Consider the following 24,220-nt stretch of genomic DNA (forward strand, 5'->3'; position numbering starts at 1 on the left):
AGCGCTTTGACACTACTTCCACATTTACCCATTCACACACACATTCACACACTGATGGAGGGAGCTGCCATGCAAGGCGCTAACCAGCACCCATCAGGAGCAAGGGTGAAGTGTCTTGCTCAAGACACAACGGACATGACGAGGTTGGTACTAGGTGGGGATTGAACCAGGGACCCTCGGGTCGCGCACGGCCACTCCTCCACTGCGCCACGCCGTCCCGAGATTCCGTTACTTTTAAAAACACTGTGTGCGTTTCCGGCCTGTCCAATAAACAAAATGTGTCTTGGTTGTTAAATATGTTTTATTGCACTGAAATGAAAATAAGAAATAAATAAAAGTGGGAAATAAAAAAAAATAGTAATAGCCTACTAAAATGCTTGCAATCAACAGTTAAATAAATAGGCCTCGTTTGTTTAGTGCAAAAACAAATATTAAATTAAGAAACGCTTAACAAATTCCAACATAAAAACTAAATGTTCTGTAGCAAAGAAAATGTAAACTTAAATATGCAAACAAAAAGAAAATAACTACCTTCAAAATAAAACAAATAAATTAAGAGCCAGAAATGCCAACATAAAAACTAAATGTTCTGTAGCCTATGTTTAAAAATATAACAAAGAAAATATTAACTTAAATGTGCAAACAAAAAGAAAATAAATAGGCTACCTTAAATAAAACAAAACAAATATTAAACCAAGTGCCAGAAAAGCCAACATTAAAACTAAAATTTCTGTAGCTTACATTTAAAAATATAAAACTGGAAATATCAACTTAAATATGCAATAAAAAAGAAAATAAATAGCTTAAATAATATAAAAATCAAGATACATAATAGCCCATGTATATGTACATACATTAGTTATTATTTTTATTTTAAATCTTCTCAAACAGCCTGCCCTACACTTTACCCCCCCGCCCCTCCCCCTCGCGTCGCTGCTGCTCAGCCTTGCCCTGCACTGACTTTCTTTCTGTCTCCTCTACTCTCATAACTTTATGTGTTGAGATAATGTGTGTGTTTGTTTTCATGTGGCTTGAGTCAACATTAGCCGTTAGCTTGGAGAATGAATGGAGAGCGGATGCCAATGGCAGGAAACATACCCCCGCAACGGGAGGAGAATCACCCGCGGCATTGGGGCAAGCAGAGCAGAGAGCGAGAGCGTTGTCGTTCACTGAGTGATTCATGTCGTTAATCCGCGGTGAAAGAATCGTTCGCTCAGTCCCTTCCCCCGCCCCCATGATGAGTAGCTGGCTGCGTCGTTCGCCGACGTCACAGAATGCGCCAGTTCCACTCATACCGGCATGGTCGCGGCAGAGCTCAACTGAACTGAGAAAGGAACGAATCAGTTCATGAAGTGATTCGGTTCAGTACGTTCACTCAAAAGATTCGTTCGTTCGAACGAATCGTTCGCGAACGACACAACATTAGTGGGATGGACTGGGAACCAAACAGGGCGAGGAAAAGGCAAGATGGCGTTTTGCGGAGAAATACGTTATTGTGTTTATAACAGTTATGTGTTCCTAATCGGTGTGTACATGTAGACATATATGTTGTTGAACAGAGTAAACATTGTTCATCTTTGTTTGGGTCTGGATACATCAGTCTAAGAGCACTTTGCTGTTTCTCGTGCTAGCTCAGCTTGCTAGTTAGCTTAGCTTGTTAGCTGCTAACAAAGACACGCAGTAGTGATCAAAACACATCGCTAAGCAAAGATCAAGTGTGAGTGTAAAGTGTTGTGATTGTGTGAAAATGTGCGAAAGAACGATAGCAGAGTACGAGGAGGAACTTTCTCGAACAAAAGAGGAGAAGGAGCGACAACGTCAACTACTGGACGCTGTTTTCAAGAAACATCAAGTTGTGTTACACAGAACAGGTTTGTTTACTTCTTACTCTCACATGTTTACTAACTTTACATTTAATTATTAACACTACCGTTAAAAAGATGCTTTATTTTTATATTGTTCATGAAAACAAGACCGTTTCAGACACACAATATTTGAGAGGTTGATGTTCCTCTCAGTTTGTAACAATGTGTATCAACATGTGTACACAAAAATCACCATTGATTGATTGATTGATTGAGACTTTTATTAGTAGATTACACAGTACAGTACATATTCCGTATAATTGACCACTAGATGGTAACACCCGAATACGTTTTTCAACTTGTTTAAAGGTCTACTGAAATGCGATTTTCTTATTTAAACGGGGATAGCAGGTCCCTTCTATGTGTCATACTTGATCATTTCGCGATATTGCCATATTTTTGATGAAAGGATTTAGTAGAGAACATCGACGATAAAGTTCACAACTTTTGGTCGCTGATAAAAAAGCCTTGCCTGTACCAGAAGTAGCAGACGAGTAGCGTGACGTCACAAGTTGTGGAGCTCCTCACATCCGCACATTGTTTACAATTATGGCCACCAGCAGCGAGAGCGATTCGGACCGAGAAAGCGACTATTTCCCCATTAATTTGAGCGAGGATGAAAGATTTGTGGATGAGGAAAGTGAGAGTGAAGGACTAGAGGGCAGTGGGAGCGATTCAGATAGGGAAGATGCTGTGAGAGGCGGGTGGGACCTGATATTCAGCTGGGAATGACTAAAACAGTATATAAACACAAGACATATCTATATATATATATATATATACTCTATTAGCCACAACACAACCAGGCTTATATTTAATATTCCACAAATTAATCCCGCATAACAAACACCTCCCCCTCTCGTCCATATAACCCGCCAATACAACTCAAACACCTGCACAACACACTCAATCACACAGCCTAAAGTACCGTTCACCTCCCCAAAGTTCATACAGCACATATATTTCCCCAAAGTCCCCAAAGTTACGTACGTGACATGCACATAGCGGCACGCCCGTACGGGCAAGCGATCAAATGTTTGGAAGCCGCAGCTGCATGCGTACTCACGGTACCGTGTCTGCGTATCCAACTCAAAGTCCTCCTTGTTTGAGTTTGAGTTTATTTCGAACATGCAATCATACAACATGATACATCACAATCTCCAGTTTCTCTATTCAACATGTTCGAAAAGGAGTAGGAAGAAGCAGAGCTTATTTAATCCTACCCCTTTTCTTTTACATAACAGTTGCTAAAACTTTTGTTCACTTCCTGTTCTCAATTTATTCACAATATACTCCATAAGTAATCACAATAAAAATAAGTAAATAAATAATAATTGGTGAAGTAAGTTACATTTCATATGTTGAGATAAGTAAGATTAGTTTGTGAGTGAAAGAATGAAAGAATGGATGAGTTAAATAAATACAGAATGTTTATCATGGTTCTTCTTCTTTATACTTTGTAAACACTTTAAGTTTGAAGAGTTTCTTGAAGTGAATCATATTAGTACATTGTTTGATTGCTTTGCTTAATCCATTCCATAATTTAATTCCACATACTGATATACTGAAGGTCTTAAGCGTTGTACGTGCATACAAATGTTTTAAATTACATTTCTCTCTAAGATTATATTTCTCCTCTTTTTTGAGAAGAATTGTTGTATATTCTTGGGTAGCAGGTTATAGTTTGCTTTGTGTATAATTTTAGCTGTTTGCACATTCACTATGTCGTAGAATTTCAGTATCTTTGATTCAATAAATAAAGGATTTGTATGTTCTCTATATCCAACATTATGTATTATTCTAACTGATCTTTTTTGTAACACCGTTAATGAATGAAGTGTACTTTTGTAGTTATTTTCCCATATTTCTACACAGTAACTCAGATATGGTAACACTAGTGAGCAGTAGAGAATATGAAGTGATTTTTGGTCTAGAACATGTTTTGCTTTATTCATTATTGACGTGTTTCTTGCTACTTTATGTTGTATATTTTTTACGTGAGATTTCCAGTTCAATTTATCATCAATCATTATACCAAGAAATTTGGTTTCATTTACCGTATTTTCCGCACTATAAGGCGCACCTAAAAACCACAAATGTTCTCAAAAGCTGACAGTGCGCCTTATAACCCGGTGCGCTTTATTACGATTCATTTTCATAAAGTTTCGATCTCGCAACTTCGGTAAACAGCCGCCATCTTTTTTCCCGGTAGAACAGGAAGCGCTTCTTCTTCTACGCAAGCAACCGCCAAGGAAAGCACCCGCCCCCATAGAACAGGAAGCGCTTCTTCTTCTACCCGCCCCCGGAAGAAGAAGAAAAAACGCGCGGATATCACCGTACGTTTCATTTCCTGTTTACATCTGTAAAGACCACAAAATGGCTCCTACTAAGCGATCCGGTTCATAAAAAGACGCAATCTCTCCATCCGCACACGGATTACTACCGTATTTCACAGCAACTGATATTCCTGTGAACCGCACTGTGGAACGGGAGCACGTACGGTGAATATTCGCACCACAGGGAATGAGAAGTCATCCTTCACTGTGGTTCTAGCTTGCCATGCTAACTTCCACCCATGGTGATATTCAAAAGGAAGACCTTGCCAAAAGAGACCTTTCCAGCCGGCGTCATCATAAAAGCTAACTCGAAGGGATGGATGGATGAAGAAAAGATGAGCGAGTGGTTAAGGGAAGTTTACGCGAAGAGGCCGGGTGGCTTTTTTCACACAGCTCCGAAGGCGAACACACCTTCACTAAGACGGGCAGACAGCGCCGGACGACATACGCCAACATTTGCCAGTGGATCGTAAATGCCTGGGCAGATATTTCGGTCACAACTGTGGTCCGAGCTTTCCGGAAGGCAGGATTCACAGAACAACAGCGACACTGACTCCCGATGACTTCGACGAGACGGAACCGGCCATTTTGGATACCACGCTTGCGCAACTTTTCAATTCGGACACCGAAGACGAAGAATTCGAAGGATTTACGAATGAAGAATAACTTCAGAAGGTGAGCGCTATGTTTATTTTGTGTGTTGTGACATTAACGTTCGAGCAACATTATGTTACTATTGCTCTACACCATTTTGAATTTTACTATGTTTGTGATTGCACATTTGCGTACATTTTGGGACAGAGTTGTTAGAACGCTGGTTTTTAATATATTATTAAAGTTTGACTGAACTATCTGACTGTTTTTTTGACATTCACTTTAGCGCAGCGTTTTTTTGACATTCACTTTAGCGCAGCGTAGGCGCGGCTTATAGTCCGGGGCGGCTTATTGGTGGACAAAATTATGAAATATGTAATTCATAGAAGGTGCGGCTAATAATCCGGTGCGCCTTATAGTGCGGAAAATACGGTACTCTTTCAATTTCTATTCCGTCTATTTGTATTTGTGTTTGACTTTCTCTTCTACTGTTACCAAATAGCATTATTTTAGTTTTACTGAGATTCAACGATAGTCTGTTTTTGTCAAACCATCTTTTTAATTTGTTAATTTCTTCTGTTATTATTTGTAGTATCTTCTGTGTGTTCTCTCCTGAACAAAACGCTGTTGTATCATCCGCAAATAATACTAACTTTAAATCTTTTGTAACTTTACAAATGTCATTTATATATGGATTGAATAATTTAGGTCCTAGTATTGATCCCTGAGGTACACCACAGGATATACTTAGCGTTGTAGAGGTGTGTTCGCCTAGTTTCACGTATTGTTTCCTGTTCATTAGATAACTTCTTATCCAGTTTAAGACTAACCCTCTGATGCCATATCGTTCTAGTTTTTTGATTAAAATATTGTAATTAATTGTGTCAAATGCTTTAGTTAGATCCATAAAAACTGCTGCCGCACATTTTTTATTATCTATAGCATTGGTAATTTCTTCTGTAATTTCAATTAAAGCCATCGAAGTTGAAACATTAGCTCTGTATCCATATTGATTTTCTTCGAGTATTCTATTTTTATTTATGAAACTCTCTAATCTGTTATTGAACAGTTTTTCAATGATTTTAGAAAATTGTGGAAGTAAGGAAACAGGTCTATAATTTGTAAATTGATGTTTGTCGCAAGTCTTGTAAATTGGTGCAACTTTAGCTATTTTCATTTTGTTTGGAAATTTACCTGTTTGAAATGATAGGTTACTAATATACATTAATGGTCCTGAGATCTCTTCAATAACCTTTTTATCGTTTCCATATCAATTCCGTTACAATCAGTTGAAGTCTTAGATTTACATTTTTTTACGATTGTAACTATTTCCTGCTGTGTCACATTACTGAGGAACATGGAGTTGGGATTTCGCTCTATGGTATCATTATAGTCCTTAATTGAAACTGTGTCTGGAATCCTTTCTTCCAATTTTGGTCCAATATTTACAAAATAATTATTGAAGCTTTCAACTACTTCCTTTATGTTGTCATTTTTTTTTATTTCCGTCTAAGAAGTATTGAGGGTAGTCCCTCTTAGTGCCATTTTTAATAATGCTATTGAGGATGCCCCATGTTGCTCTCATATTAGTTTTGTTCCTGTCCAATAATTCACTGTAATATTCTTTTCTACATAATCGTAGTATGTATGTTAACTTGTTTTTATACTTTTTGTACTTAATTTCTGCCTCTGTAGTTCTTTGTGCTATACATTTCCTATATAGTGTATTCTTCTTCTTACAAGCATTTTTTAATCCTTTTGTCATCCATGGTTGATTATTCTTTCTCTGCCTATTACTGAGTTGTATCCATGGGCAATGTTTGTCATAAAGTATTATGAACTTGTTTAAGAAATGTTCATATGCTTCATCAACCTCATTTTCATTGTACCGTATTTTCCGCACTATAAGGCGCACCTAAAAACCACAAATTTTCTCAAAAGCTGACAGTGCGCCTTATAACCCGGTGCGCTTTATATATGGATAAATATTAAGATTCATTTTCATAAAGTTTAGGTCTCGCAACTACGGTAAACAGCCGCCATCTTTTTTCCCCGTAGAAGAAGCGCGCGGTGCATGCTGGGATATGTGACGTTTCATTTCCATTTGTGTGTTTATGTAAAGACCCCAAAATGGCTCCTATTAAGTGTGTTGTCTGTCTAATTATAAATAATGCAGACGAGGCGTGTTAACTGAGTTCTCAACGTTTACTCACAGCGTGCTCATAACCACATTCTAACTGCCAGCATACAACGCTTCTCAGGGCTACCGTGCATGCTCGTAACTATCGTTGCATGCTGGGTAGTGTAGTTGTTATATTTGCTAGCTCATAACAGCACATTAAGAGACACGCTTACGCGCTTAATTCAATACTCGCCGTCATTCCGGGTGGATTGACAAAAGACCTCCAGCCGCTAGATATTGGTGTCAACAGGGCATTCGAAGCTAGACTGCTAACTGCGTGGGAACAGTGGATGACGAAGAAGCGCGCGGTGCATGCTGGGATATGTGACGTTTCATTTCCATTTGTGTGTTTATGTAAAGACCCCAAAATGGCTCCTATTAAGTGTGTTGACTGTCTAATTATAAATAATGCAGACGAGGCGTGTTAACTGAGTTCTCAACGTTTACTCACAGCGTGCTCATAACCACATTCTAACTCCCAGCATACAACGCTTCTCAGGGCTACCGCGCATGCTCGTAACTATCGTTGCATGCTGGGTAGTGTAGTTGTTATATTTGCTAGCTCATAACAGCACATTGAGAGACACGCTTACGCGCTTAATTCAATACTCGCCGTCATTCCGGGTGGATTGACAAAAGACCTCCAGCCGCTAGATATTGGTGTCAACAGGGCATTCGAAGCTAGACTGCTAACTGCGTGGGAACAATGGATGACAGAAGGCGAACACACCTTCACTAAGACGAGGAGGCAGCGCCAGACGACGCCAACATCTGCCAGTGGATCGTAAATTTGCCCAACTTTTCACTTCGGACACCGAAGACGAAGGATTTACGAATGAAGAATAACTTCAGAAAGTGAGCGCTATGTTTATTTTGTGTGTTGTGACATTAACGTTCGAGCAACATTATGTTGCTATTGCTCTGCACTATTTTGAATTTTACTATGTTTGTGATTGCACATTTGCGTACATTTTGGGAGTGAACAGAGTTGTTAGAACGCTGGTTTTTAATATATTATTAAAGTTTGACTGACCTATCTGACTGTTTTTTTGACATTCCCTTTAGCGCAGCGTAGGCGCGGCTTATAGTCCGGGGCGGCTTATTGGTGGACAAAGTTATGAAATATGCCATTCATTGAAGGTGCGGCTAATAATCCGGTGCGCCTTATAGTGCGGAAAATACGGTACACATTGTCCCAATCTTGCTTTTGAAAGCAATCATCCTCTTCTCTGTGCACAGTCTTCGAAATGTCCTTTTGTCTTCCATGTTCTTCTTGTAGTTTCCATCATATATTGTAAAAACTGGCAGATGATCACTAACATCGGTTATAAGTAGACCACTTGTAGTGTTATTATCAAAATCATTGGTAAAAATATTATCAATAAGCGTGGCACAGTGTCCTGTAATTCTGCTTGGCTTTGTGATTTTAGGATATAAACTGATGCTGTACATTGTATCAATGAAATCATCAATAGACTTTTGCTTGTTAGGGTTCAATAAGTCAATATTAAAGTCACCACATAAGAAAATTATTCTTTGCCCATTGTCCATGTAAGTAGCCTTGATCCATTCTTCAAATGTTTCTATACTTGACTTAGGTGATCTATATATACAACTGATGAATATGTTTTTGCTTTTTTCCTGACATATTTCAATTGTTATACATTCTAAGATGTTATCTATAGCAAATGACATGTTTTTTACCACTTTGTAGTTCAGGTTCTTCATCACGTACACAGCTACTCCTTCTCCATTTTTGTTGGTTCTGTTGATGTAGTGTAGTTCATATCCTTCCAGATCAAAATATATTCCTTTTTTATCATCAATCCATGTTTCCGTGACAGCAATCACTTTGAAGGGTTCGTTGATGTGTTCCAAAAAGTTCTTAATATTGTTGTAGTTTGCATACAAGCTTCTGCTATTAAAATGAATAATTGACAATTTGTTATCACATTTAATGTTGCTGTTATATTGATCATCCGTATAATAAAAACAATTATTACTGAAGTGGGAGAAAAAATGTGTATCTGGATCTATATCATTTTCCAAATCCTGGTTTTTGTGATCTTTGTTGCAAAAATTTTTTAGTTCCATATTTTCATGTTCAACAATCTTTGATGTTGTTTCAATAATCTCTATAAGTGTAGGTGGATGCAATCCTGAATCTAGGTCATCTTGTTTAGTCGTCCCTTGGAACATAGTAGTTTTGATGCTGAATTTAGGTGCTTGTTTTCTGTCAGAGTCCATTATCATCGTTGTTGTGGAAGCTGTGTAAACTTTAAAAATTGTCCAGGTCATTGACAGCAAGTACTCTTGCTTCTGGACCTCCATTTAGCTTGATGTAAATTTTACAGTTGGCGCTCCAAGTTCCTTGGATTTTTCCCTGCTTTCTCAAGTCGCGTGCTTTCTTGGCGATTCCAGCATTACGTTTTGTGAGATGCTCATTCATGTACACATTTGTTCCCTTCAGCTTCTTTCCCTGTCTCAGCAATGCCATTTTAGATTTTCTGTTTACAAGTTTCACGAGCACGACTGGAGTGGCGTTGTTGTTTCTTCCGTTCAGTGGGATGCATGTTTCGATGGTATTAATGTCAATTTCAATTTCTTTTGATTGCAGAAAGTTGACCACTTGCTGTTCTGCTGAGATCATATCCATTTCATCTGGTTCACCTTCATTATTCACAGATTTCGCATAGGATCTTGGTTTAATTCGGTGCCCTGTCACGATGATATCATTCATCCGTTTATCCTGATCCATTTCATCTATGATTTTCTTCAGCATGTTGTTGTCTTCTTGAAGGATCTTCATTTGTTTGCACATTTCAGTGGCTTCATTAATTCTGATGTTTTTCTGAGATTGCAGACTTTCTATATTTTGCTGCAGACTTTTCACATCTCGTTTGTGTTCTTCTTTCATTTCTTTCATTTCTTCTTTCCATCCCTCCATCATGTAGTTCAATTTTTCTAACATTTCTTCTTTAAAATCATGGAGTATTTTTTGTATCCCTTCTTGATTCCCATCATGTCCTGTGTCCAGCCTCAAATCTTGTTCCCATTTGTGTTCTGTGTCAGCTGACCCCGAATGTTTCGGGATTTCAGTCTTTCCTTTACCTTTTCGCATCGCGGCAGTCGCTGACGTCAGTGCCTCTTATGTCTTAACGGCAGTTTCTTCTTTAGCAACTTGCGGTACTTTTAACTTGTTTTTTCAACAATTTCGTACCTTGCGCCGTTCAGAGATCAATTTGAGGTGTCAGCCCGTCAACTTATATCAGTCTGCGACGTCGGAATCACTTTAAAACAGCTGTAAACTCACCGTAGCTTTTGGTTGCTAGGCAACCGCTTTGAACTGCGGCAAGGCGCCGTTGGCTTAAGGCTAACGTCTCTTCCAACTCGCCTTATTTCAGCGTATCTGTGCCTCTCAACTGACCAATATCAGATCGAAGATGCCAGGTAACTCTCCTGTGGCTGTGATCACAAATCAGTGGTCAAAATCTTCAGACTTAACAAAAACTTCGGTAGCAGAAGCGGAGCCTTTTTCTTTTGCGTCCTTTCTCGTTGACAGGAAGTGACGCCTGTAAGAGTCTATAATGTCCCAGTTCTCCACAGGCCAATGGTAAAGCTTGACTGTCATCTTCCGGGAATGTAAACAATGAAACACCGGCTGTGTTATCCGGCACACCAGTCAAGGGGTGCATTCTACGGCGGGGGTGCGTTATCCAGCACAACACCTGCCGCAATACACCGCTTCCCACCTACAGCATTCTTCTCTGCTGTCTCCATTGTTCATTGAACAAATTGCAAAAGATTCACCAACACAGATGTCCAGAATACTGTGGAATTTTGCGATGAAAACAGACGACTTAATAGCTGGCCACCATGCTGTCCCAAAATGTCCTCCACAATCCGTGACGTCACGCGCTGACGTCATCATACCGAGACGTTTTCAGCAGGATATTTCGCACAAAATTTAAAATTGCACTTTAGTAAGCTAACCCGGCCGTATAGGCATGTGTTGCAATGTTAAGATTTCATCATTGATATATAAACTATCAGACTGCGTGGTCGGTAGTAGTGGGTTTCAGTAGGCCTTTAAGTCGGGGTCCACGTAAATCAATTCATGGTATATATATATACTATCAGCATAATACAGTCATCACACAAGTTAATCATCATCAGAGTATATACATTGAATTATTTACATTATTTACATGCCGGGGGGTGGGATGTGGAGGGGGTTAGTTTGGTTGATATCAGCACTTCAGTCATCAACAATAATATCTTCTGAGAAATGAACATTGTAACAGTGTAGGTCTGACTTGGTAGGATATGTACAGCGAGCAGTGAACATAGTGAGCTCAGAAAGCATAAGAACAAGTATATACATTTGATTATTTACATTTGATTAATTACAATCCGGGGAGGTGGGATGTGGTGGGGGGAGGGTGTTAGTCTAGGGTTGAAGTTGCCTGGAGGTTCTTTTAGTGTGGTTTTGAAGGAGGGTAGAGATGCACTTTCTTTTACACCTGTTGGGAGTGCATTCCATATTGATGTGCCATAGAAGGAGAATGAGTTAAGACCTTTGTTAGATCGGAATCTGGGTTTAACGTGGTTAGTGGAGCTTCCTCTGGTGTTGTGGTTATGGCGGTCATTTAGGTTATGGAAGTAGTTTGACAAGTACTTCGGAATCAGGGAGGTGTAGCGGATTTTATAGACTAGGCTCAGTGCAAGTTGTTTTACTCTGTCCTCCACCCTGAGCCAGCCCACTTTGGAGAAACCAAATATATTTCACATTGTAATCAACATAATTCATCGTTTCATGGCTAATTTCACTTCCTGATTCTGACATACATGTTAAAAATATACCAAACAAACCTTTAACAAAGTCATCACTCCAAACTTATGTTCGAGAGCCACTTTTGTCCTTGTCCTTTCCTATGAAATATTGCACATTTCTGCATATCCTGATTACCGCTCGAGGAACTCTGAAGAAACCTTTATCCTTTTCGCAATTGGAAACGATTCCTACAACAGAAAACAACGCGAGCATAGAACATGTTTCGAAAGGCTAAGTGGCGCTTGGTACCCATTGAGAACAGACACTGGCTTGACCACCACACATATTTAATGAGCCCGACGTGAGCCGGACGCAACGTCATGTAAATCCAAGTCAATTTTAGTGGCAAGGACAAAAGTACAGTATTTCTTGTGTTTTTCTTGGTTGTTTAGCGACATACTTTTAACAAGACACACATGAAAGCACAAATAATTTCATTGTGTTAACAGTTTCAGTCAAAAACTCTTTCTATTATCTATTGATTTTATTTACTTATTTACCCAACAGACGTCCAGCAGCCCCGCTGCTTTAAAGAGGAAGAAGAGGAGCCGCAGCCCCGCTGCTTTAAAGAGGAAGAAGAGGAGCCGCAGCCCCGCTGCTTTAAAGAGGAAGAAGAGGAGCCACAGCCCCCACATAATAAAGAGGAAGTGTGGATCACTCAGGAGGGAGAGTGTCTTGTAGGGCAGAAGGAGGCTGATCTCACCAAGTTTCCACTGACTGTTGTCTCTGTGAAAACTGAAGACTATGAAGACAAACCACCTGAGTCCTCACACCTTCATCCCAGTCCAAGTAAGCACAACATCCAGATATCAAAAAATGGAAAATCCTGGACAAGTCTGTGTCTAATGATGCTAAAACACCTGCACAACTTTACATGGTTCAACTTCACCTACCAAAGGAGAGTTGTGTGGGTTAAGTGCCACAAATGGCAGAATAAAGATCCATTTGAGATGTAGGGTTGGGCAAAATGGCCTAAAATATATATTGTGATATTTATTACAGCGTCCTGCTATAACGTTATACAAATCCCGTTTCCATATGAGTTGGGAAATTGTGTTAGATGTAAATATAAACGGAATACAATGATTTGCAAATCATTTTCAACCCATATTCAGTTGAATATGCTACAAAGACAACATATTTGATGTTCAAAATGATTAACTTTTTTTTTTTTGGCAAATAATCAATAACTTTAAAATTTGATGCCAGCAACACGTGACAAAGAAGTTGGGAAAGGTGGCAATAAATACTGATAAAGTTGAGGAATGCTCATCAAACACTTATTTGGAACATCCCACAGGTGAACAGGCAAATTGGGAACAGGTGGGTGCCATGATTGGGTATAAAAGTAGATTCCATGAAATGCTCAGTCATTCACAAACAAGGATGGGGCAAGGGTCACCACTTTGTCAACAAATGCGTGAGCAAATTGTTGAACAGTTAAAGAAAAACCTTCCTCAACCAGCTATTGCAAGAAATTTAGGGATTTCACCATCTACGGTCCGTAATATCATCAAAGGGTTCAGAGAATCTGGAGAAATCACTGCACGTAAGCAGCTAAGCCCGTGACCTTCGATCCCTCAGGCTGTACTGCATCAACAAGCGACATCAGTGTGTAAAGGTTATCACCACATGGGCTCAGGAACACTTCAGAAACCCACTGTCAGTAACTACAGTTGGTCGCTACATCTGTAAGTGCAAGTTAAAACTCTCCTATGCAAGGCGAAAACCGTTTATCAACAACACCCAGAAACGCTGTCGGCTTCGCTGGGCCTGAGCTCATCTAAGATGGACTGATACAAAGTGGAAAAGTGTTCTGTTGTCTGACGAGTCCACATTTTAAATTGTTTTTGGAAACTGTGGACGTCGTGTCCTCCGGACCAAAGAGGAAAAGAACCATCCGGATTGTTATAGGCGCAAAGTTGAAAAGCCAGCATCTGTGATGGTATGGGGGTGTATTAGTGCCCAAGACATGGGTAACTTACACATCTGTGAAGGCACCATTAATGCTGAAAGGTACATACAGGTTTTGGAGCAACATATGTTGCCATCCAAGCAACGTTACCATGGACGCCCTTGCTTATTTCAGCAAGACAATGCCAAGCCACGTGTTACATCAACGTGGCTTCATAGTAAAAGAGTGCGGGTACTAGACTGGCCTGCATGTAGTACAGACCTGTGTCCCATTGAAAATGTGTGGCGCATTATGAAGCCTAAAATACCACAACGGAGACCCCGGACTGTTGAACAATTTAAGCTGTACATCAAGCAAGAATGGGAAAGAATTCCACCTGAGAAGCTTAAAAAAGGTGTCTCCTCAGTTCCCAAACGTTTACTGAGTGTTGTTAAAAGGAAAGGTGATGTAACACAGTGGTGAACATGCCCTTTCCCAACTACTTTGGCACGTGTTGCAGCCATGAAATTCTAAGTTAATTGTTATTTGCAAAAAAAAATAAAGTTTATGAGTTTGAACATCAAATATCTTGTCTTTGTAGTGCATTCAATTGAATATGGGTTGAAAATTATTTGCAAATCTTTGTATTCCGTTTGTATTTACATCCAACACAATTTCCCAACTCATATGGAAACGGGGTTTGTAATACAACTAAATTAAAACAAGTTACAAAGGCTCTACTTATTCACATACTGTTAACTTGTGGTTACTTTCTGTTGTAACATGTTTCTATCTACACTTCTGTTAAAATGTAATAATCACTTATTCTTCTGGTGTTTGATAATTTACATTAGTTTTGGGTGATACAACATTTATGTATCAATCATGAATCAAGTAGTTATGGGGCTGTATCAATGCTGGTACTGATACTTCACAATTTCAAGCTCATTGAATGATTACATTTTTTATCACAATTATAATCAAACAAAAACACAGGATAGCGATGTAAAAATTTTTTTTTTTTAATGAAGTAGATGAAGCAATTCCAGAAGGAATTGTGTGTGAATGCTCCAAAGCTGAAGTTGAAATGAAATGCTGACCGAATGTAGTATGAATATAAGAATAGTTTGAATGTTTGAATGTTAAAGAGTTTGAATTTCCAGGAAAACCGAAATTTGTTTTTTAACTTGGCAAAGTGTTCGTTGGATGAGTGGAATGTGTTGATGTTGGAATGGTTTAAATTGGTTGAAAAATGTGGGAATTGTGCAACGTGGAAAAATGTCCCATTCATTTCAATGGGAACTTCTTGAAAATTTGGGAATTTTGGGAAAAGTGGGATTTAGAAAAAAAAATTATTAGGAGCATGAATGTCCTGAATGGTTGGTGTTGGAATTGTTTAAATCAGTCAAGAAATGTTGAAGTAGTAACAGTTTTTAATTGAGGAATTGTATAATGGAATTTCGGGAAAACTGGGAATGTTTCTAGTTTCTAAACCAACTTTTTTTTTTCACCTGACTAAGAACAATGTTTTGATGGTGGAACATTTGAAATGGGATGAAAAAAAGAAAAGGCGTAGCCAAACGAAAAAGGTTGGAAATAGGGTTAGACAAAAACCAGGAATTCTTGGAAATTTGTTGAACATGGAAAAATGGTAGTTTGAATGTCTAGGATGAGTTGAATGTGGTGAAGGTGGAATGGTTTGAATCGGTTGAAGAATGTGGGAATTGTGAAAAATGGACAATTCATTTTGAAAGGGGAAAAAAATAATTAATTATGAGAAATCTGTCAATTTTTTTTAGAATGGTTGAAGTAAATCACACAATTCCCAAACAGGCTGATTATTTTGAAGTTGGAACGGTTTGAATCAGATGAAAAATGTGCGAGTTGTGGAACTTTGAAGAATGTCCTATTCATTACAATGGGAATTTCCGAAAAATGTGGGAATTTCGGGAAAAACTGGATTTAAAAAAAACCAAACTTGAATGGTTTGAATGAGTTGAGATGGTTTGTGTTGACATTTTTCATATCGGTCAAAAAATCTTGAAGTAGCAACATGTTGAATTGAGAAATTGTATTACGGAATTCCTGGAATTTCGGGAAAACCGGGAATTTTTCCAGTTCAAAAAACAACTTTGGTTTTTGCCCTAATTAAGAGGAATGATTTGACGGTGGAACGGTTGAAATGGGTTGAAAAATGTGGAAGGAGTAGTCGCCAGAAAAAAAGGTGGAAATAGGGCTTTCTGGGAAATCCTGGAATTTTTGGAACTTGGAAAAAGGGTACTTTGAATTTCCAAGATAATGGAATATGTTGAAGGTGGAATGGTATGAATAGGTTGAAAAATTTAGAAATGGTGGAAGCTTGAAAAATTACTGATTAATTTTGAATGGGAAAAATGTCCAGGAAAACCTGGAATTCTGGGAATTTTTGGAATTTGTCAATAAAAGCCCGTGATTCCCGAATAGTCTGAACAGTTTGAAGTTGGAACAGTTTGAATCGGGTGAAAAATGTGGAAGGTAGAGCGCGCCAAAATCTGGAGAAGAAGTAGAAGATGAATAAATAGATTAATTTTGGTGTAGAAAACTGTATTATTAAATATTTAAATCATTTGCTCAGATTTAAATCCTGAGGTGTTTGCCTTTAAAGTCTTTTTTCATCCAGGGACTTGTTTCCTGAGTTTGTAAACAAGAACAAAAATTACAAGATATTTTTTTTATTATAAGAAATATCGATCCAACCATTCGTATTATTGACCTTCTACTGATATCGTACTTGTTATCATTACTGTCAATATTTGTATCGATCCGCCCGTCTTTTGTTTACATTCAAGACAAGGCTTTTTATTTATAGAGTGCTATTCATACACAAGGCAATTCAAAGTGCATTACAGAAAATTACATTAGAGCAACATTACAAATAAAATAATCATCATTCATACATACAATACAATTATCATGAAAACTCTTGTAATTGAAACTCAAGTAAAAGAGTGAAGATAAAATACTTTCAGTTGTCATGTGCACAGTTAAATAAAAATGTTTTAGCCTGGGTTTGAACATCTTTAAGAATATTCCAATTTTAGGAGCATAAAACTGAAATGCAGTCTCGCCATGTTTGGTCCTGACTCTGGGCACCGGCTGGAGACCACTCCCTGAGGTTCTCAGAACTGGAGTTGGTTCATATGGTTCTAACATGTCAGAGATGTACTTTGGCACAAGACCACAAAAAGACTAGTACACAAGCAGAGCTGTTTTAAAGTCTATTCTCTGAGCAACAGGAAGCCAATGCAGTGACCTAAGCACTGGACTAATATGGTCATATTTCCTGGTTCTAGTCAGGACTCGAGCAGCAGCGTTACAGCTCAGTAAGAGTGAGAAAACCATTACAGTAGTCTAACCTGTTGCAGACAAAGGCATGAATTAGTCTTTCTAAGTCTGATGTAGACATTATTCCTCTGATTTTGGCAATGTTTTTCAGGTGGTTGAAAGCTACTGATGTCGACTCAATGTGGCTGTTAAAGTTCAAGAGCGCTAGTTTGCTGTTAGCATAACTCTCCTACGCCAGGGGCCTGCAACCCATGGCTCTTTTGTCTCGCTAAAGTGGCCCCCTCAGATTTTTTTCAACCCCAGAGTGAGAAAAGGTTTTAAAAAGAGTTCTATAATTTAAGACTGTCTGTGAGGCCGTGAAAGCGCAGAGGCTGAGATCTGAGGCGCAAGAAGGCAAGTAAAAAAAGACTGCAAGCCTGTGTGTTTGGTTCCGCTTCTCGAGTTGGGTAAGCTAACCATGAATATTTGCCCAAAAAAAGAAAAGGAGAAGAGTTTAATTTTACATGGACAGATTGCTTCTACTGTAAAATAAAAAAAAAAGGTGAAAACTTTTAAAAGTTTATAAGCTGTGTTACAATTAGCGGCTCTATACTATTTTTCTGTATGGAAGTGGCAGCAAAATGTCTCTCTTGAGAGAAAAGGTTGCAGACTCTGTCCTACGGTGTGTTAGGAATTAACTATACACTGCAAAACATTCACAAAATGCTATTTCACATGAATTATTCTTGATAGTATTAAAAAAATGATAATGTAAAAAAACAAAACATGGCGTTTATTACTTTTTAATATCAATTTAAAACACAAAGCAATTTAGCTAATGAAGATTGAGTCGAATAAACAAGCCTTGTTCTTCTCCAACAACACCCAGTGGATCAGTGCCACAGTTTGACAACAAAAATAAACAGGAGTGATACCTCTCACCTCTAATACACAATCTTGGTGCCTGACTGACAACTTTTGCGTGTCGTCACTTTACAGCCTGCGTTCAATTCAGTGAGATGACAAAACATGTCAGCTAGTGTTGATGTTATTGGAACACTGACCGAGTTAGCAGTTAATTAAAGGACGAGTGACCATCCCAGTAAACAAACTGAAGACGTTATAAACAAGTTGCGGCAACGTTCCCTTTTACTGTTAATATCTGGTTACTTTCTGTTGTAACATGTTTCTATCTTCACCTCTGTTCAAATGTAATAATCACTTATTCTTCTGTTGTTTGATACTTTACATTAGTTTTGGTGATCCTACACACTTGGGTATGGCTCCATTACCAAGTAGTTACAGGGGCAGTATTAATTTTGCTTTTAATTTTCTAAATCATTTAGAACAGTTATAATTAGACAAAAACACATGAAAGCTGTGTAACAATATTAATTAATTATTAAAAGCTTTATCGTCGGCCATAATTCATATCATTTACATTGTATAACATCTATATCGTGCAACCCTACCCTGGGCTAGTTCTTTTGGTAGCATGTAGTGATACTGTGTACAGGTGATCCTGTCTGTGCTGAGCAGATGCACAGAGGGCTGGAACATCAATACTTTAAAGGGGAACATTATCACAATTTCAGAAGGGTTAAAACCATTAAAAATCAGTTCCCAGTGGCTTATTTTATTTTTCGAAGTTTTTTTCAACATTTTACCCATCACGCATATAATATCCCTAAAAAAAGCTTCAAAGTGCCTGATTTTAACCATTGTTATATACACCCGTCCATTTTCCTGTGACACAAAGTGATGCCAACACAAACAAACATGGCGCATAGAACAGCAAGCTATAGCGACATTAGCTCGGATTCAGACTCGGATTTCAGCGGCTTAAGCGATTCAACAGATTACGCATGTATTGAAACGGGTGGTTGTAGTGTGGAGGCAGGTAGCGAAAACGAAATTGAAGAAGAAACTGAAGCTATTGAGCCATATCGGTTTGAACCGTATGCAAGTGAAACCGACGAAAACGACACGACAGCCAGCGACACGGGAGAAAGCGAGGACGAATTCGGCGATCGCCTTCTAACCAACTATTGGTATGTATTTGTTTGGCATTAAAGGAAACTAACAACTATGAACTAGGTTTACAGCATATGAAATACATTTGGCAACAACATGCACTTTGAGAGTGCAGACAGCCCAATTTTCATCAATTAATATATTCTGGAGACATACCCTCATCCGCTCTCTTTTCCTGAAAGCTGATCTGTCCAGTTTTGGAGTTGATGTCAGCAGGCCAGGGAAGCTAGGATCGATATTCTTCTCTTGATCATCTTCGGTGGCATAAGGGACGGTGTGAGCCAAGACATCCAGGGGGTTTAGCTTCCTCGTCTGCGGGAACAAACTGCCGCCATTGCTTGCCGTGCTACCGAGGTCCTTTGTCCCTGAATTGCTCACACACTCCGGCAGATTCAATGGGGGTCTGGCGGCAGATTTCTTTGACTTTATCGTTGGAAATGCATCTGCTTTGAGTGTCGCAGGATATCCACACATTCTTGCCATCTCTGTCGTAGCATAGCTTTCGTCGGTAAAGTGTGCGGAACAAACGTCCAATTCCTTGCCACTTTCGCATCTTTGGGCCACTGGTGCAACTTGAATCCGTCCCTGTTCGTGTTGTTACACCCTCCGACAACACACCGACGAGGCATGATGTCTCCAAGGTACGGAAAACAGTCGAAAAAACGGAAAATAACAGAGCTGATTTGACTCTGTGTTTGAGAAAATGGCGGATTTCTTCCCGATGTGACGTCACAAAATTCACCCATTTAAAGTTCGGAAATCGGTTAAAGAAATATATGGTCTTTTTCTGCAACATCAAGGTATATATTGACGCTTACATAGGTCTGGTGATAATGTTCCCCTTTAAAGATATTGACTTATTTCATCGTCTACATCATTTTTTCTATGTGTGTTGGTGTAAACCAGGGCTCTTCAACTAAATTGTTCTGGGGTCCACATTTTCTCACAATCTCCCTTCACTATTATTCTTCTTTTGAGAACCGACATCCTCTGCAGTGGACATTTGTTTTTGTTGTATTTCTTTTGTCAGTTACACATTTCTGAAGAAAATAGTCCTGTTATACAAAATACAAGTGTCCTCTATAGTGAACCTTAAAATGTCAACAGAAGGATCTGCTAATGTGTTTACATGGTCCAAGTTCCTCTGTACAAAAGGAGCACTCTAGTGTGTGGAAGTCACTTTCTTCCGGGTTCTTCGGGCCACCAAGCACAGACATCACCGCTCCTTTTCAGTGCTTTCACACACAGTTTTTATTTTTCAATAAAGTCTCGAGTGCTTTTAAGTCTGTGCGAATCCTGATCTCGCCCTCGTTCGCTCTCGTGCTCCAACTCCAGCCACCATGAACAACAACTCCCTCTCTCCTTCCCGGCTGCTGCCTTTAACAGAGCGACAGGTGATTAGATAAACGCGCCCAGGTGGGCCATCTACTTACCTGTCGCTGATCTCGAAGCCGGTCCTGGCACATCCTGCTTCCCCGTAGGCCACGCCCCTTCACATAGTGTTTTTAGGAAATTGCAGCAAAAGTGTTTGTCCCCTAAGTTTTGAACTGAACACGGGGGCCCGTGTGGTGTCATTGCAGGTCCCAATTTGGCCCCCAGCTGCCAGTAGAGTAGCCCTGCTGTAAACAGTAAGGTTGCACAATATAGACGATAGACAATAGAAATTATATTAATTCAGCCGACGATAGAGCTTTTAATACTATCGTGATAATAAATGTTGAAGACAGATTCTAGCTGTGTCTCCAAAGTTGACAGCAACAAGCAAACAAACTCAACGCTCAACACACTGGGGCATTCTAGCTGGCGAGCTAACTAATGTCCCTCCACAGTGCAAAGCCGCTTCTACGACAGCAATCCTCCCCTCTGTAGCGACAAATGAACTACATTTCTTACAAGGAGGATATGTTAACCGCGAATCGGACGCTAGGCTCTTGAATGTAAACAAAGGTTTGTGGATCGAGTTAATAGCAGGAAGTAATTGAAACATTTCATTGATATTGTTACTACGCCATCCTGTGTATTTGTCTGATCATAAGGATCAAAAATTTAATCATTCAATGATTTTGATAATATTAAATATCAGTATCAACATTATTATGACCGATACTGCCCCTGTAACTACTTGGTATTGGATCCATACCCACATTTTTAGTATCACCCAAAACTAATAATGCAAAGTAGCAAACAGAAGAATACGTGTTTAGTACATTTTAACGCAAGTGTAGATAGAACCATAAAGTAGCAAGTAGATTAATAATAGTTTTGAGAAAATAATAATGGAAATTATGTAATATGTTTCTGAATGTTTCAGCAACTATATTCTATATTAAACAATGTATCGCAAAAAAAAGTTTCAGGCCCCAGCTTGTTTTTCTTTTCCTGTGAACAATGTTGTAAAGAGCACCGTGTTTGTGTGTCACTGAGATTTCAAGAAAGTTCATACAATAACTTGTTTTTCTAAAATACATGTAAACGTACTGAATGCATTGTGTGACTGAGCAGAGCTGGATGTTTCTAAAACATGTTTGTCTTCTCGTTTCCTGCAGACAACTGTGAAGAACATTTTCTCCCTGAGCAACAGAAGTGGAGCTTCAGGATGGTGAAGGAGGAGCCACAGCCCTCCCACATTAAAGAGGAAGAAGAGGCGCCACAGACACTGCATATTAAAAAGGAGAAGGAGGACCCACTCACTCTCCATTTCAAAGAGGAAGAGGAGGTGCCAGAAACCCCCCACATTAAAGAGGAAGAGGAGGAACGCAGCATCAGTCAGGAGGGAGAGCATCTTGAATGGTTGGAGGAGTTCCCAGTGATTGTGAAGAGTGAAGATGATGAGGTCAAAGGTGAAAGTGAGGAGAAGAGAGAGGCGGAGCCTCCAAGCAGCAGCTCAACTCAACACATGACAACAGAAGCTGATGGAGACCACTGTGGAGGATCACAAGCAGACAAGATCTTGGCTCCACTATCAGATAGTGACGACACAACGTCTCACTCTCCTGACACTGATGATGAAGACTCTAAAGATGATAAGACATGTCACACTGACAACACACGCTTGACATGTTCTCACTGTGACAAAACTTTCAGTTACCGTGGTAATCTGAAAGTACACATGAGAATACACACTGGAGAAAACCCTTTTGCTTGTTCAATCTGTGGTAAAAGATTTGGACGAAAAAATGTGTTGAATTTACACATGAAAACACACACTGGAGAAAAGCCTTTTTCATGTTCAGTATGTGATAAAGGTTTTGTACAAAGTGGTGATCTGAAAGTACACATGAGAACACACACTGGAGAAAAACCTTTCTCCTGCTCAGAATGTAGTACATGTTTTAAACGAAGTGGTAATTTGAAAATACACATGAGAAAACACACGGGAGAAAAACCTTTTTCATGTTCATTGTGTGGTAAATGTTTTATAGAAAGTAGTGAGTTGAAAGTACACATGAGAACGCACACTGGAGAAAAACCATTCATGTGCTCAATTTGTAGTAAAAGATTCACACAGAAGGCAAATTTGATCATGCACACAAGAATACACACTGGTGAAAAACCTTATACATGTTCAGTATGTGGTAAAGGTTTTACACAAAGTCAATCTTTAAAAGCACACGTGAGAACACACACTGGAGACAAAACATTCATGTGCTCAATTTGTAGTAAAAGATTCACCCAGAAAGCATATTTATCAAGACACACAAAAATACACACTGGTGAAAAACCTTTTATGTGTTCAGTATGTGGTAAAGGTTTTACACAAAGTCACTGTTTTAATGTACACATGAGAACACACACAGGTGAGAAAGTGTAGAGTTGCAGTGTGTGTGGTGAAAAATTATCTTTTAAATACCAGTGTAAGAAACACAAGTGTGCTGGTGAGAACAGCAGCAGCAAATGCAGGATTTGAAATAAACTGTCAAAACTTTAATTTTGACTTTCTAACAACGTCAGCACATATAACATGTGTGACATATTTGTTGTGTAACAGAATCTGGTTAACATGTTTCTTAGATGTTTTAGATTCGTAGTTTTATTTCAGCCAAGTAGGCTACATCGTTGAATACACGTCCTTGTGCATATAAAACGACAAAACTGGTTTCTTTGAATAGTTGTAGACTGAAGCAACAGGTAATCTCGCTTACTTTTTTTTTTTTTTTATTCTGAGGAAAAAAACTTCACTTCTTGCAGTCATGTATTGTACTAATTGAAACCTCAATGTCTTATTAATGGTGCATACAGTATAACGTGTGACATTGTTGTGTGTGTAACACAATCTTGTTAATATGCTTCTAACATTTATATTTTAGATATTTTAGATTAGTGTTTTTTTCTGTCAAATACATGCACTAATATAGAACATTGTGTACTTTTATTTAAAAATGAATAATTTGACTGAAACGATGAGAATAAACAGTACAAAACATATGTTCCATACAATAAACATTTTATGTGTGTATATATATATATATATATATATATATATATATATATATATATATTCTTAATTCACTTTTATACTTATTCATAATAGTGTTTTTATAAGTTATTGAAATACAGTGTTACATATTTTAATTTCTAATTACAAAATGATTCGATAGATGAACACCTTTATATGATATACTTATTGTCATGATCCGTTGCCCGGATCATGTTTTGTTTAGTTAAAGACTCTCTTAGTTCTGTTTCAGCACCCCTGGGTTTGTGTTTTCTTGGTTGCCATGGGTGCTGATTATTTCCACCTGCCTCTGATTAGTGTTCGGGACGCCCACCTGCTCCCGTGCACTATTCAGAGAGCTATTTATTCCTGCTTTTCGCCACACTCAGTCTGGCTGTCTTGTTTGCGCTATGCAACAAGTTACGTTGGTATACATTTGGATTCTGGTTCTATGTTTAGCGTTCCCGTTAGCTTTTTCCTTAATTTCCCGTGCCATCGGCACACTTTTCTTGTGTTGGTTTGCATTTTCCTGCAATTTTGTATTATGGACTGATTTATGGAAAATAAATAATTTTTCTACCTGCACACTGCCTCCGAAGTTCCGTCTTCATCTTGGGGATATGATTTGCGCATTAACATGCGACCCTACCATAACAGTATGTGTGTGTGTGTGTATATATATATATATATATATATATATATATATATATATTCAAGATTGAAGATGATTTATTGTCAATTCT

General features: G+C 38.7%; 1 protein-coding gene across 1 annotated transcript; it reads left to right on the plus strand.

The window, feature by feature from the left end:
• Nucleotides 1–1,421: 1,421 nt before the first annotated feature.
• Nucleotides 1,422–24,062, plus strand: LOC133570191 (uncharacterized). Its single transcript, XM_061922944.2, has 3 exons — nucleotides 1,422–1,871; nucleotides 12,319–12,600; nucleotides 21,589–24,062. Exons 1-3 carry the CDS (start codon nucleotides 1,748–1,750, stop codon nucleotides 22,851–22,853), a joined length of 1,671 nt encoding a protein of 556 aa, XP_061778928.2. The 5' UTR covers nucleotides 1,422–1,747; the 3' UTR covers nucleotides 22,854–24,062.
• The last annotated feature ends 158 nt before the right edge of the window (nucleotides 24,063–24,220 follow it).

This window comes from Nerophis lumbriciformis, linkage group LG01 (genome assembly GCF_033978685.3).
Source record: "Nerophis lumbriciformis linkage group LG01, RoL_Nlum_v2.1, whole genome shotgun sequence".
Classification (NCBI taxonomy): domain Eukaryota; kingdom Metazoa; phylum Chordata; class Actinopteri; order Syngnathiformes; family Syngnathidae; genus Nerophis; species Nerophis lumbriciformis.

Excerpts from the sequence above, each read along its gene's own strand:
- LOC133570191 (XM_061922944.2), top strand. The coding sequence starts at position 1,748 with ATGTGCGAAAGAACGATAGCAGAGTACGAGGAGGAACTTTCTCGAACA. Across the intron at positions 1,872-12,318 it reads AGTTGTGTTACACAGAACAG|ACGTCCAGCAGCCCCGCTGC; the intron begins GTTTGTTTACTT and ends TTTACCCAACAG. Across the intron at positions 12,601-21,588 it reads ACACCTTCATCCCAGTCCAA|ACAACTGTGAAGAACATTTT; the intron begins GTAAGCACAACA and ends CGTTTCCTGCAG.